General features: G+C 49.5%; 1 protein-coding gene across 1 annotated transcript in view; it reads right to left on the bottom strand.

Moving 5' to 3' along the window:
• BPIFB4 (BPI fold containing family B member 4) overlaps positions 1 to 11,485 on the bottom strand; it is a 28,952-nt gene extending 17,467 nt beyond the window's left edge. The window contains exons 1-9 of the mRNA XM_053574375.1: positions 11,380 to 11,485; positions 10,390 to 10,452; positions 9,525 to 10,038; positions 8,540 to 8,644; positions 7,688 to 7,831; positions 5,058 to 5,121; positions 4,554 to 4,614; positions 3,439 to 3,530; positions 1,573 to 1,776 (exon numbers count right to left, since the gene is read on the bottom strand). Of these exons, the coding sequence (XP_053430350.1) occupies positions 1,573 to 1,776; positions 3,439 to 3,530; positions 4,554 to 4,614; positions 5,058 to 5,121; positions 7,688 to 7,831; positions 8,540 to 8,644; positions 9,525 to 10,038; positions 10,390 to 10,452; positions 11,380 to 11,485 (1,353 nt within the window). The remainder of the gene's footprint in view (positions 1 to 1,572; positions 1,777 to 3,438; positions 3,531 to 4,553; positions 4,615 to 5,057; positions 5,122 to 7,687; positions 7,832 to 8,539; positions 8,645 to 9,524; positions 10,039 to 10,389; positions 10,453 to 11,379) is intronic.
• Between the last annotated feature and the right edge of the window lie 2,271 nt (positions 11,486 to 13,756).

Below are 13,756 nucleotides of genomic sequence, written 5' to 3'. Positions count from 1 at the left end.
GGCACCAGCCACATATAACAGAGCTGGCAGGTTCGAATCCAGCCTGGGCCACCAAACAGCAATGACAACTACAACCCAAAAATAGCCAGGTGTTGTGGCAGGCGCCTGTAGTCCCAGCTACTTGGGAGGCTGAGGAAAGAGAATTGCTTAAGCCCAGGAGTTTGAGTTGCTATGAGCTGTGATGTCATAGCACTCTAGCTTGAGGTTCTGTCTCAAAAAAAAAAAAAAGATGGATGATTGAGTGAGTGGGTAACAGGGTAAATGGATGGAGAAATATGAAGCAAATATGGTAAAATATTAACTGGTAAATCTAAGTAAAGGATATATGGGCATCAACTGTACTATTATGAAACTTTTCTAAAGGCTGAAATTTTTCAAAACAAAAAGTTTAGAGAAAAAATGACTCTGGAGCCTAACAAAGGGTGGCATTTTCTTCTTATGTACCTTTAATTACTTAGGTATCAATGTTCACCAATAGAAGAGATTCTAAACATTTATATTGAGAAACATATATGCATGTGAATATATATTATGCTTTTTTAAAAGATTAAAATAAAATTAAGTAGGATTGAATAGGGAGAAACTTTTTTCTTTTGAGACAGAGTCTTACTTTGTCACCTTTGATAGAGTGCTGTGCCATCATAGCTCACAGCATCCTCAAACTCTTGAGCTCAGGTGATTCTCTTGCCTCAGCCTCCCAAGTAGCTGGGACTACAGGCACCTGTCACGACGCCAGTCTATTTGTATTTTTTGGTTGCAATTGTCATTGTTGTTTGGCTGGCTCCAGGCCAGGTTCAAACACACCAGCTCCAGTGCCTGTGGCCAGCGCCCTAACCACTGAGCTACAAGCGTCAAGCCTGAGTTTTGACAATTTATACAACCAGGTATATAATATAACCAACAGTCCAGCTATTTTTTAGAGACGGGGTCACAAATATAACCCACGGTCCAGCTATTTTTTAGAGATAGGGTGTCACTCTTGCTCAGGCTGGTCTCAAACTCCTGAGCTCAAGCAATCCACCTGTTTCTGCCTCCCAGAATGCCTGGATTACAGGAACTTTCTTTTTTTTTTTTTGAGGAAAGAGTCTCACTTTGTTGCCCTTAGTAGAGTGCTATGGTATCATAGCTCACAGCAACCTCAAACTCCTAGGCTCAAGTGATTCTCTTACCTCAACCTTCCAAGTAGCTGGGGCTATAGGCACCCACCACAATGCTCGGCTATTTTTAGAGACAGGGTCTCGCTCTTGCTCAGGCTGATCTCAAACTCCTGAACTCAGGTGATCCATCCACTTCAGCCTCCCAGAGTGATAGGATTATAGGCGTGAGGCACTTTGCTCAGCCCCTGGGAGAAACTTCCCTGAAGTGTGGTTTGATGCTGTTTAACACCACGTCTGTGGACCACTTGAAATCCTCTCCATGCTTTGGCAAACACTGAGATAACTGATGTACTCCCGCCCACTGGAGATGAGTCAAGGAGTGGATTGTCTGTAGTTCTCACTTTACAGCGAATTCCCAGGGACACAGGGACCGTGAAAGGTTCTTGGACAGCTCTCTGCTGAGGGACGGACTCACCATGCCATTGGTGATGTCAATATCCAGTGCCCTTTCCTTCTGCAGGAGAGTTAGCACTGAGCCCAAGAAGTTGGTAGAAAGAACCAGCTGGGAGTTAGTGTTGTCACCCATGGGGGGTAGTTCCGGCATCTTTTGCCTGGAAGACGTAGCTGGCCGCCCCAGGGGATAGTCGATGAGGCCTCCTCCAGCCTCTCCAACCAGAGTCTAGAGGGAAGTGAGCAAAGAGGTCATGGGGAGGGACATTTTCTTCATATGTATCTTTTAGATGCATAAACAGGGACTGCGAGAGGTTCAGTAGGGAGAGGGAGGCCGAGAGCTGGAGTGAGGACCACGGCAGCCTCCAGACTGCCTTCCTTGATTAACCCCCTGGGGTCTGAGTGACTCTTATTTGTCTGCGGTTTGTGATGGGATGGAACCTCTTGCAGTCCCTGCTTTATGATCGCTTGTAGTTATAGCCGTGATATGACACCGAGTCTCTCTGACCTTAGCCCTGCTGTAATCAATTAGCATGTTTGTGAATCTGCAAAACACACACTGGCACATCTACTCCTGAAAGCCCAGACTCACCTCCACGGCCTGTAAGGCACAGTGGGAGCTGCCCTGGGCTCCTGTCAGCCTCATCCCCAGCCGTGCTGGGCTCATCTTCCCTCTGCAGTACAGCCCCCAGGCCTTGCCAGATGCCCCCTTCCTCACCAGCCCACCACGGGCCCTTCCCACGGGCTGTTCCCTCCTCCACCCTCTTATTACATGCCACTCATCTGGCAAGTCTCAGCTCAAGCGTCACCTCCTTTAGGAAGCCCTCCTTGACCTCCATGTTTATGTCATATGCCCCTGCTTTAGGCTGTGATGGCCTTGGATCCTCTATCCCAGTGCTTGTGAGTTACAGCTGCATATTTGCATGAGTGACTCTTTTATGCCCTCTCCTCTCAAAAAGATTATAATCTCTGTCAGGGCAGAGACTTTGTCTTGTTTACACTGTCCCTCCAGCACCAAGCCCAGAGCCTGGCACACAGGTTGAATGGATCTCTTGCAGGCTGTGTTTATGAATATACGAGGTGTGCATATATATGTGTGTGCAGAGGTGTACCTGTGTACCAGGAGCAGGGGTATGCACCTGCACTTTTGTACCTGATGGAGCAAGTTGGGAGGACATCTATGTCCGTGCAGCCTCGGGGAGTACGTATGCGTGTGCCCCATGCGCCATCAGGGCCACATTCAGAGTAGGGCTGCAGCTCATACTAGTTCCCAAGTCCTGATTCCAGGCATCTCTCCCCAACTCTGTGTTCAGTGATGTCATGGTAGTAGCTTGAAATTGGCCATGGTGGAAATATTTATATCAGGGAAATCAGCAAAATGCTATAAATCAGGGCTTCTATTTTTTTAAAGCATGGAGCGCTGGTTGCTAAATGCTTCCTAGCATACCACTGGTCAGATACGGTCCTCGGCAAGGCCAAGTCCGTGGCGCAATTTTAGGAGCTAGATGCTTGATTGCCTGGGTTCAGATCCCAGGTCCATGAACGGGAATCCACATTTATTAGCTGTGTGACCTTGGGAAAGTGGTTTTAGCTTTTCTCTGCTTCATTGTCCTGAATAAGAGTGCCCTCCTCATACGGTTGCTATGAGGATAGGCTGAGTTAATCTACATAAAGCACTTAGAATGTGCCTAAAGCACACAGTAGGAATTGAGTAAGTGTTGGCTATGATTATGTTTTTATGAGATAGCTTAGAAGGTCTTCACCTAATCAGAAAATGGTTCTTTTCAAACATTGCTTCCCAGACATTCAGCAGAATCCCTGAGGAACCCTCACTAATGCCCGCCTGTGGGGAGGAGGGCCACCTCTCCTTCCCTGAAGCCCAGCCACTCACGTTGAGGTCCAGCTCCAGGAATTCTCCAGTCACAAGCGGAAGGCTGGAGAAGGTGTACTGGACACTTCCCAATATTCCCAGAGGAATTAGAGCTGCAGGCAAATGTGGGGGTCAGAGGAAGGTCCTCCTCACCCATCTGGATACCTTCCCTCCTATACCCTGTGGCTGGGGGCAGCATGTAGGGCTGGAAAGAGCAAACATTCTGGGTTCAAATCCCAACTCTGCCTCTTCCTTGCTGTGTGACCTCTGGCAAGTCACTACACCACTCTGAGCCTCAGTTTTCTCCATAAATAGTCTCTTGGATAATATTGTGGGGGGTGGAGCATGATGCTATCCTGGATGTTGATGTGCTTTGTAAACTGGGAAGCACGTGCCCCAGGGAAGAATTTAGGTTTCCACAAATGTGGTGCTTAGTTGAATCTGGCATTTCCTTAACTGTGTGCAATGAACAACCCCACCTCCTAGGCACTTCTCATCTCTGGCCACAAGAGAAAAAGTTTTACCTGTCTGGGACAGCCATTCTCAAGCCACCTAAAGTCCAAGAGAAATGGGAACTCCACCAGAGAGGTTACGCACTGCACAACTTGTGGTGCTGCCATTACACCCTCGTCGACATGAAAGGAGGTCCCTGGAATTGTGCAGTGCACACACTGCACAACCTTGTGGAGCAGCTTTGCTCTCAGGAAAGTTCACTCAGAAATCCAGAATCGGAGAAGGAGCCTGGTTCTGAGGATCTGTTCAGTCTCTATGGTGTCTCCTGCTATTTGTTCTCCACTCCCTCTGTGAGTTGACACTAAACCCTTCACTTTAGAGATAAGGAAACTGGGGAGAGTCTTTCCAAGTCCACACAGCTGCCAGGTTCAAACCCAGCTTCCTAACTCCGATTAACAACCTCTGCGACTCTGAGGGATGTTTGTGGGCAAGAGGAAATGACAAGTGGCATCTCTCTGATGGCATTGGCGACACCACACCTCGAGGGCCCAAGGGCAGATCTGTGGCCCCCACCCTGGGCCTCCTCCCCTACATGACTACAACCCCAGTGCCCTTCCTGGGGCTGGGCGCAGAGCAGGCACTAGCAGACGGGGGCCCAGTGAAACGCAGCAGGAAGGACTTACAGTCCACGAGACCCAGCTGATCGTTGACGAGACCCAGCACCACGTCTACGATGGGGCAGAGCTGCAGAGGAGAAAAGGCTCTCAGTTCTGGTGACGTTGCAGGGAGTCAGGGGAGAAGACCCACTGTAGCAATAAGGATTGCTAATGGTACTGACCGCTTGCTCTGTGCTGGGCACTGTCCTCACCATGGCCCATCATTCCCATTTACAGATGGGAAAAGTGAGATTCAGAGCGGTGATGTCACTGGTCACACAGCTAAGAAGTGCCCAAACTGCGATTGAAACCCACAGCTGTGCTATTCTCAAGCTGCCCTCATCATCCCCTCACTGCTTTGCCCCTTCACGTTTCCCACAGTCCTCCCCAGGCCCAGAACATGCCCCAGCCTCCTGGCTCCCCGCAACCCTCTAGATCACCTATGTGCCCCCAGGAATGGAGGCTGAGTGGGGCCTCTGGGCCTGGGGAAAGCCTGTGTTCCTTGCTTCCCATCCTGGGACAGGTTCTTACCAAGTCAGGGAGAACGTTGGCCAAGACTCGGTTCACTAGGTTGTCCACAAGGTTGGGGAGAAGCCTAAGGAGAAAGGAGCAGATGAAGCTGAGACTCCCAGCCATGGAGTGGCTCCACAAAGCTGTCCACACTGGGGGTCCCTGGCCCAGCCTCTGAACAGTGAGAACATTTGAGTGCTGGAAAATTGTTCTGAAAGCTGGAAGGACAGAGCACATGCACCTTGGATGGACTGGACAGGTCACCAGGCAATCTGTTTGGCATTTCATTCATTCAGTCATTCATTCATTCAACAGACAAAAGATTCTTAAGCCCTACAATGTGCTGGGTGCAGGTTGAGATGTTCCTGATTTTTAACTGCAAAAGTCTTCCCTTCTTGCTTACATGACCCTCAAATGGACTGTTATCTGCAGTTTTGCATTATCTTCCAGAAGAAAAAAATGGATGCATTTCTTTATCCAAGCACTTAACTCATTATCTGACATATAGCTGATGCATAATAAATATTTGTGGAAGGGAGAGAAGGAGCCATCCTGGCCAATAAAATATGCTCGTGTGGTCCATGGGAGAGAATGGATTGTTGGTGCTGAAAAGAGAGGTGTAATACATCTTACAGACAAGGGAAAGTGACTCAAAGCAAGTTCTAAGTGCAATCACCCAGCTCTAAACTAACCCTCCCAACCAGTTAGTTAAGGAGGAAAATAGGTAATAGATAAGTTATATTGATCGACAATCTATATTGATCGATCAATCTTATTGATCTTGCAATCTAAGAATTTGTTTCCAAGGGCCCTGCAGTCATGAGGAGACGAAGGAAGCATGGTCATCCTAACACAACAGTGTCACTGAGAGCCTGGCCCCTTAAAAAGCGGGTCCCTCTCTACTGCTACTGGACACTGCCTGTATCTCCTGTCCCGAGGTGGTGGCTGACTGTCCGATGTGCTGACAGTTTGACAAATCAAAGAATTTCTTGACATAAAGCCCTGATCAGAGCATTTCTAACGATGCATTTGGTCCCATTTTGAAGTGGATCACATTAAGGGGGCTTATCTTGGTTCCAACTCTCCTTGGATGGTAAGGCCCTTGAGAACTCATGTGTGTGTAAGTTGCATGATGCATGGGTGCTGGGGGATACTTTGATGTTACTGTATGAGAAAAGGGCACAAACCCTTTTCCCTTTCTGGGAAATTGTAGAACAGATACATTGACCCATGTGTGAAATGTCATATATAAGGCGATTGTAGCCTTATTTGTCAGAGCAGATGATTAGGCAAATTGAAATGTCCGACAGCAGGGGGCTGGGCAAATAAATGACGGTTTATCCAGACTGTGGAATATCACACAGCGGTTAAAAAGTTAAACAACAGGGGAGCTCTTGATGCCAGATACAGAAAAATCTCCCAATAGAGTAAATGAAAAAAGCAAAGTACAAAACAAAGCATTTGTAGTGTGTGCCCCTTTGTAAAGCCACATTCACATTTGCTTCACATTCATGCAAGGAAATTGGAAGGAGACGAGGATGTGAGTAACCTGGTGGGCTTTGCGGGAAGGAAGCAGGGGGAGGTGGCGCAGGGGGGAGGCTCTCACTCTGCGCTTTTTTGTCATTTTATATGTTTGGATCCTGTATTACCAAATATTCTTTCTTTTCTTTTCTTTTCTTTTGCTATTTTTTGCTACCAATTTTCTAGTGAAATGTGGGTGTAAGAAGTCTGTGAGCTTTCTATGTGTTTTCCCCCTTCCTCTCATCTCCCGGACTCCAGCAGCTGGTTTCCTCTGCCTCCACCCTGAAGCGGAAACAAAGACAGAGAAGTCACACAGATTCAGAAAGTTCCTGCTCCCACCATCTAGATAAGAGAACAAGGACTCGATAAGACTGGAGAGGAGGAAGTGGAGTCAGAGGCCTCAGGAGAGGGCACAGAAGGAGTGCCCACGTGAGGACCAGAGTGAAGAGAGAGGGACTCGACTCCCAGCTGTCATGGGTGTGCCCTCACCCAAGACCACCAGCTGGAAGATGGGGACTGGGCCACTTTGTAGAAAAAAATTCATCCCCTGAGCAGGGTCAAATTACAGAGAACTACGTGGGAAATTTCCTTGTGATTTGGGTACCCATGGGTGCATAACCCCTGTTGGATATACCAGGGCTGTCTGGAAAATATCCAGCCATCACTGATACTGTTTTTCATATTGTATGGCTGGATAATCTCCAAAAAGTCCTCGTATATTCGTAAACTCTTAAAGTATGTCAGATTCTGCACTAAGTGCTTTATGCTCATCTCCATTCCCAAAGAAAAAAGAATTACCCCCATTTCACAGATGAGAAAATGGAGCTCAGAGAGGGCAACAGAGTACCCAAAGTCATACAGCAAGGAGTAGTGAAGCTGAGATTTGAACCCCAAGTTCAGGGCCTTATCGAAGTTAGAATTGTGTGACTACATATTCTCTGGATTGGCTGAAGCTCACCTCCTGGATTTGAAGGCACAGCCCCTAAATTTGAGTCAAGCATGTGCCAGGCCAGGGCCAGAGGTGAGAGCGTAGGTGGCTCTGCCTGAGCCATTACTCCTGCAGCATCACTGCTCGCCCGCTCCAGAGCCAGAGACAGAACCTCCCAGCATGCCAGAAGGCTGCCACTCACCCTCGCAGCAGCCTGACTTTGATGCCCCCCAGGAGGGTATCACATCGCTCGATGACCAGCCGAGGATAACCCGTGCGGTCCATGGTCAGCCGGACCTTGGCTGTGATGTTCACTTCTACTGCGATGTCCAGGAAGCCGATAAGACTGGAGGAGACCAGGGGGCCAGGGAGGCAGTGAGTCACCCCCAATTACCAGATCACTCTCACCCAGGCCTGCTCACTCCTCCCACTTCAGCTTTTGTCCTTGCCATTCCTGCCATCTCTGGTGCCCCAGGCTTCTCTCTAGGGGCCCCCAACCAGGAATCTTCTCTGATCCCTCAAGTCATCTGTGAACAAATCTCCCCATCAGCCTATGAGAACTTCAAGGCTGGGAACAAGGATCAGTATACATCCTGGTTTCCAAGGTGACCATCCAGTCACCTAGCTTGGTAGACATAACCTCATCCCATGGTGATAAATCAATGCAAAGTCCACTCCCTAAAGTCCTCTAATCAGCACCCACCAGGTGGCAGGCACCTTTCAGGGAGGCATTTTGCTTGCTGCCCCTCACTACGGCCACAGTGACCTGGAAAGGGAGGTGGTCTAATTAACCCACAGCTGGTGAAGAAACTAAGGCTCAGTGACGTTAGTCTAAAGCCATGCAGCTTTTAAGAGAGTTAGCATTTGAACCTGACTCGAGCCTCCCAGATCTTAACCACTGTGCTAAGTTGCCTTCACCGGTGACAGGTGACCTCAAGTCCAGGCGTGTGAGCCATGTGTTGGCAACATGTTAGGTCTTTGTAGTCTTGGCATTAGGGATACAGAGACCAGGGCAAAGGGTGGTGGGGACCCCTCCAGGGCTGAGAGCACACACCTCTTCCCATTGATGGCCACGCGGGTGTACAAACTCAGGTAGACACCCACACCGGGCAGGAGCCGCACAGACACCCGAGGGAGGGTCAGTTCCACGATGCGCAGCCTGCATGGGATGGAGAGCAGTGAGAAGGTGGCCGTCCCCACTTGCCTGGACTGTCCTGCCCCACGCCCCTCCTACTCTGTTCCTGACTCTAAAGAGATTGATTCATGGACAGAACTTAGAAAACACAGAGAAGTCATAAAAAGGCAAGATACGCCCGGACCTATAATCCCAACGCCCAGAGACCCACTGCATTTCCGTGTATTTCCTTTGATATTTTTTCCATATTAAGATGCCATTCCCTCTACTTGGCCGTGCCCCTTTTGCCCGATTCTCTCCTCCTACAGTCTTCGGATTTCAGCTCAAAGTCCTCTTCCTCCCTGACCTCCCCGGGTAGTTGACCTCCCTTAAACACACGCTCGCATTTCCCCATGAACCTCTCTCTGTTGTGACCCTCCTGCGATTCCTCTCTGCCTTAGCAAGCCCATAAACCCAGCAGCCTGCAAGCTCCCTGAGGACAGGGGTTGTGTCTTTTAATGTCGACATAGTGTCCTGCATATAGTCGGAGCTATAACTACTGTTGAATTGAATATTGACTATGAGGAAGAGGCTGGGTATAGGTGGAACTATATACGTATAATTTAAATCTTTGGACTTTTCCACTTCAACTATACATATACCACATGTGTATATGGCCATGCTACAGATGAGGAAGCTGAGAAGCAGCGAGATTAAAAGAATATGAAAGGTTGAGACGGGTCTCAAACTCAGGACTGCTTTATGCCAAGACCCCCAAACATGTAACTTGGCACTCTGAAGACATCCAGTCCCTGGAAAGTGCCAGGCTCTGAGGGCTTCCCTGCCCCAAGCCCAGCTTGTGGGAGTGACCAGCCCTGTTTGCAGGTTCAGTGGGGGCTTGATAGGGAGCCTGGCCCTTCCTTACCCTGTGATGCCTTGCACGGTGCTGAGGATGCCACCCTCGCCGAGCACGCCCAGGACACCTCCTCCTCCAAGAAGTCCTCCATCACCGAGGAGACCACCTCCACCGAGCAGGCCACCTTGGCCGGCCAGGATGCCTTCGGTAGCCAGCATGCCCCCGGAGCCCAGCAAGCCACCCGGGCCCAGCGCCCCAGTGGCGACCCCAGGTGGGATTTCTCCAGGCTGCAGCTCTCGCCGGTGGTGCTTGTGCACAGTCATGGAGCCTTCGGCCGACCTGTATACCCCATGGTCCCTGTGGCCGCTGTATGCGTTCTCGGCACCACGATAGTTTCGGAGGTCCCTGATGCTTCCATCAGACTCAAGGATCTCACCATATCGGTATTTGCCACCCAGCTGGGCAGTGTTGTCGTTGGTCTCAATGTGACCATACTTGTAATTACCACCCAGCTGTTTGCCGTTGGTATATTTGGGGGGGGGCTCTCGGACATGAAAGTCATTGTAGGGAACACCACCAACACCTCGGGGGAATTCAACGAGTCTGTAGTCATTATAATGGTGTCGGCCACCACCCAGAAGGCCACCACCACCGCCACCCAAAAGACCCCCACCACTGCCACCCAAGAGGCCCCCACCACTGCTACTACCACCACCCAATAAACCTCCACCACTGCTGCCACCACCACCCAACAGGCCCCCACCACCGCTGCTACCACCACCCAGTAACCCTCCACCCAACAGGTCACCGCCACCCCCTCCACCCCCACCACCAAGCAGTCCGCCCAGGAGACCACCTCCCCCACCACCTCCACTCCCACTTCCACCAAGCAGACCCCCTAGGAGAGGCCCACCACCATCACCACCGGCTTTACCCATGGGCACCTCTCTCAGGGCGGAGTGGAGAGCGTCACTTTGCTGCAGGGTGCCTGAAATGGCTGCAGAGAGGCAGAGGTGTCAGTCTGAGGTTCTTCCCCTTCCTCCAGCCTCAGCTCTCTTGCTTTCCCCACAGTAAAACACAGAGGGCCCAAGGATGTCTCGGCAAGCTCATTATCTGCCGAGTTCACCTGTCTCACTTTAATTAGATTCTGACATTATTTGGCGAAACCTTTGTGGATTTTCTCTATCACCCTCCCTTCAAAGGGCCCCACCCTTTACAGCTTTGAAAAATCTGCTGCCTTGCACATTATCTCCGCTGATTCCTGGGAAATAGTCAAGGCCCGAATAATTGTCCCCATTGGCTGGGTAGAAAAATCGATGCCCGTACTCAGAGACCACTCAGATAGGAAATAATATTATTTTTTATTCTATGATAGCTTTGGACAGGAACTGAGGGAAGGAGTGCGTCCTCATGTGCCAGACGCCAAGGGTGAGTTCCTAAGAATTAAAGGCAAGAATATTATAGCTTCTACTTTTGAGGGCTTTTTATGTGCCAGAACTGTGCTAAGTTTTCAGAACATCATTTCATTTAACTCTCATATCAGTTCTCTTAGGTGGGGGACCATAATCACATCCATTTTACAGATAAAGAAACTGAGTCTCAGAGAATTCAAGTCATGGACTAAAGATCCTACAGTCAGGATTTGAACCCCAGGAAGGCTGACTCTGGGACCTATTTTCTTAATTACTGTTCTCAGCTGTTTCAAAAGAATGAATATAAAATTTCATCAAGGTGCCTGGTACAAGGTAGGTACTCAGGAAATGGTAGCCAAAAGGAAAGGGGAACACCAAGCCCCAGAGAGAAGTCACCCAGCCATCTGATGAGAAATCCGCCAATAGGAGGCGGGCCCTTGGGTACTTTGGAGTTGCCTGGCCTGCCCTGCCCACCCCATGCTACTTAAAACCCCCACTGGGGCTGAACTCACCGTTGCTGAGCACATCTTTGGTAACTCTGAGGACCGTGTTTGTTTCTTCGCGGAAGCCACACACAGCTGCCACGGACAGAGCGGCCACACACCAGGCTGTCCACATGCTGGCTCTGCGTCCCTGCTGAGGGGGCAGTGCACCTGTGGCCATGGCCGGATGCCACCCCCAACCAGCAGGTGGCACTAGCCACTCCTCAGTCATCTCGGAAGCCTGACATCCAGATAGGGGAGACCCACCAAGGTGACACAGTAGGGCAGAGTCTAGAATCCCTGATACCACCATTTGAAGTTTTCAAACTAAAATGAACCTGGTAACAGAAAGCAGTCCCATTAAACAAACTGTCCAGGAGCCTGGATGTCTGCCTATCTCCCAAGATGAGATTTATAAATTGAGCCTTAGGGAGAGGGGCAATGGGGACTCCAACAAAAACAGCAGACTGGTAGTGGACGGGCTCTGGGGAAATCTCTTCAGCATCTACCCATCTGTTCATCCACCCAGACATCTACTCAACTTCTCATTCTGCCCTCCTTTCCAACCAGCTATCCACCTTCCCATTTGTCTAACCTCCATCCATCCTTCAGACAGACAGCCATATATCCACCCACCCATCTTTCCATAAGTCCATCTACCCATCAACACATCCGCTTAGCCAACCTTCCATATATCCAGCCAACCAGCAGACACCCTTTGGAGAAATTAGTTCTATACCATGTGGTTAGGATTAAGGGCTCTGGATCAGAGTTATCTGGGTTCTAATCCTTAGGAAAGAGACTTTATCTCTCCAAACCTCTGCTTCTTAATCGCAAACATGTCGTATAGTATATTGTATGTTTAATAAACAGCGCCTATTGTTATTGCTTTGGGACTGTTATTTCAGGCCTCCAACAATGTATGGGGAATGTGTTGAGATTGGAAAGATGATGTATACCTTTTTGGAATGGGCTGGACAGACTTCAGGAACTTTATTTTGCCCCCTCTATTCCCTGGCCCACTTCTCCCACTCCATCAGCCCAGGCTACCCATTCATGAGCCTCAGAGAATTGATGCAGAACATGGCCTCCCATATGGGCCAAAACAAAATTGCTGGCTTTTGCCCCCTCCACTTATGCACCATCTTATCTTTTCTCTGTCCCCATGTTTCTTGGGATTCGCAGAGCCTCCAAGTTCTTTCCCCATTCCCATCTGTTCCCAGCAGCGTAGTGGAGGCACTCATTTATACTAGAATGGGAAGGACTTTATGTGCAAGAATTTTTTTCTAGTTTCCTCACCTCATCTCAACCTCTCTGCCCAGAAAGCTCTGGGTTCAAAAAGGGATTAGTGCATCAGCTAAAAAATGGACACCAGTGGAAGGATTCCTGGCATCCTCAAACAACTGAGGAGTCTCAGGGAGGCAGCAAAGGTCCCAGGTACCCAGCATCCCTGGGCAAGTTGAGTGCAGATCTGCTACCCATGAAGTTGGCATGACTCGGTCCTTTTTGTTGATCCCTAAAAGGTTCTCCTGATTAGGCCTATGTTACTGACAAGATACCTGTGCTCAGAGAGAAATCCGCCATATGCCGCCACCCTGGCATATCTCTAGCTGGCTGCATACTGAATAGGGAAGGGCTTCTCCTTACCCCCAGGAGGTCCCCGCAGTTGAGTCCTAAGAGGTCCCGTTCGTTGGACCCTCTGCTTTTGGCTGAATCTGGTCACATACTAGGCTTATATAGCAGCCAGAACCTCAGCCCAGACCCAGAGAGGGAAACACCATGTAATTACAAGAGACCGGAACTCAGATTTGTTCTGGGAATCAAGCATTGAGCCCCAAACCACAAGTGTTTGTGGTTTGTGGCTAATTCCAAGAGCTGAGCTTAGCTCCAGATGGTGTCACACGAGCTGGGGTTTATCAGTCCCTAGTCTGGGCACCTTCTTGGAGTCCCCAGCTAGGCCCCCAGATCGGGAACTAGAGACATCCACAGATGTGTCTGACTTCTAACTCAAGGCAGGCGTTGCTCATTCGAGATGGTCTGGGCAGATGGCAGGTGCCCAGGACATGGTGATGTAGATTCAAACCATGCTCAACCCCTAACTCTCTGTGTGACCTCAGGCTAGCCACCTCCCTTCTCTGAGCCTCACATTATTTCTATCTCTTAAATGGGTTTAATGCCTGCCTCACAGGCCTGATTTGAGGATTAGGGGATATGGGTGTGGGTACAATCCCTCAAATTTAAGGCTGGTGGCCAGATGGGCTTTTTCTTGACCTGCAGAAGGTTTTCCTCAAAGATTTCATTATGAAAATTCCACATATATAGCAAAGCTGAAAAATTGTACAGCAAACACTCACACACTTGTCACCTTACACCCAGCGACTGCACCTAGTGTTAACAGCCTGTCTTA

This window comes from Nycticebus coucang, chromosome 21, assembly GCF_027406575.1.
Source record: "Nycticebus coucang isolate mNycCou1 chromosome 21, mNycCou1.pri, whole genome shotgun sequence".
In the NCBI taxonomy this organism is placed as follows: domain Eukaryota; kingdom Metazoa; phylum Chordata; class Mammalia; order Primates; family Lorisidae; genus Nycticebus; species Nycticebus coucang.
Note: the sequence above shows the minus strand (reverse complement) of the source record. Positions and strands in the feature narration are given on the sequence as shown.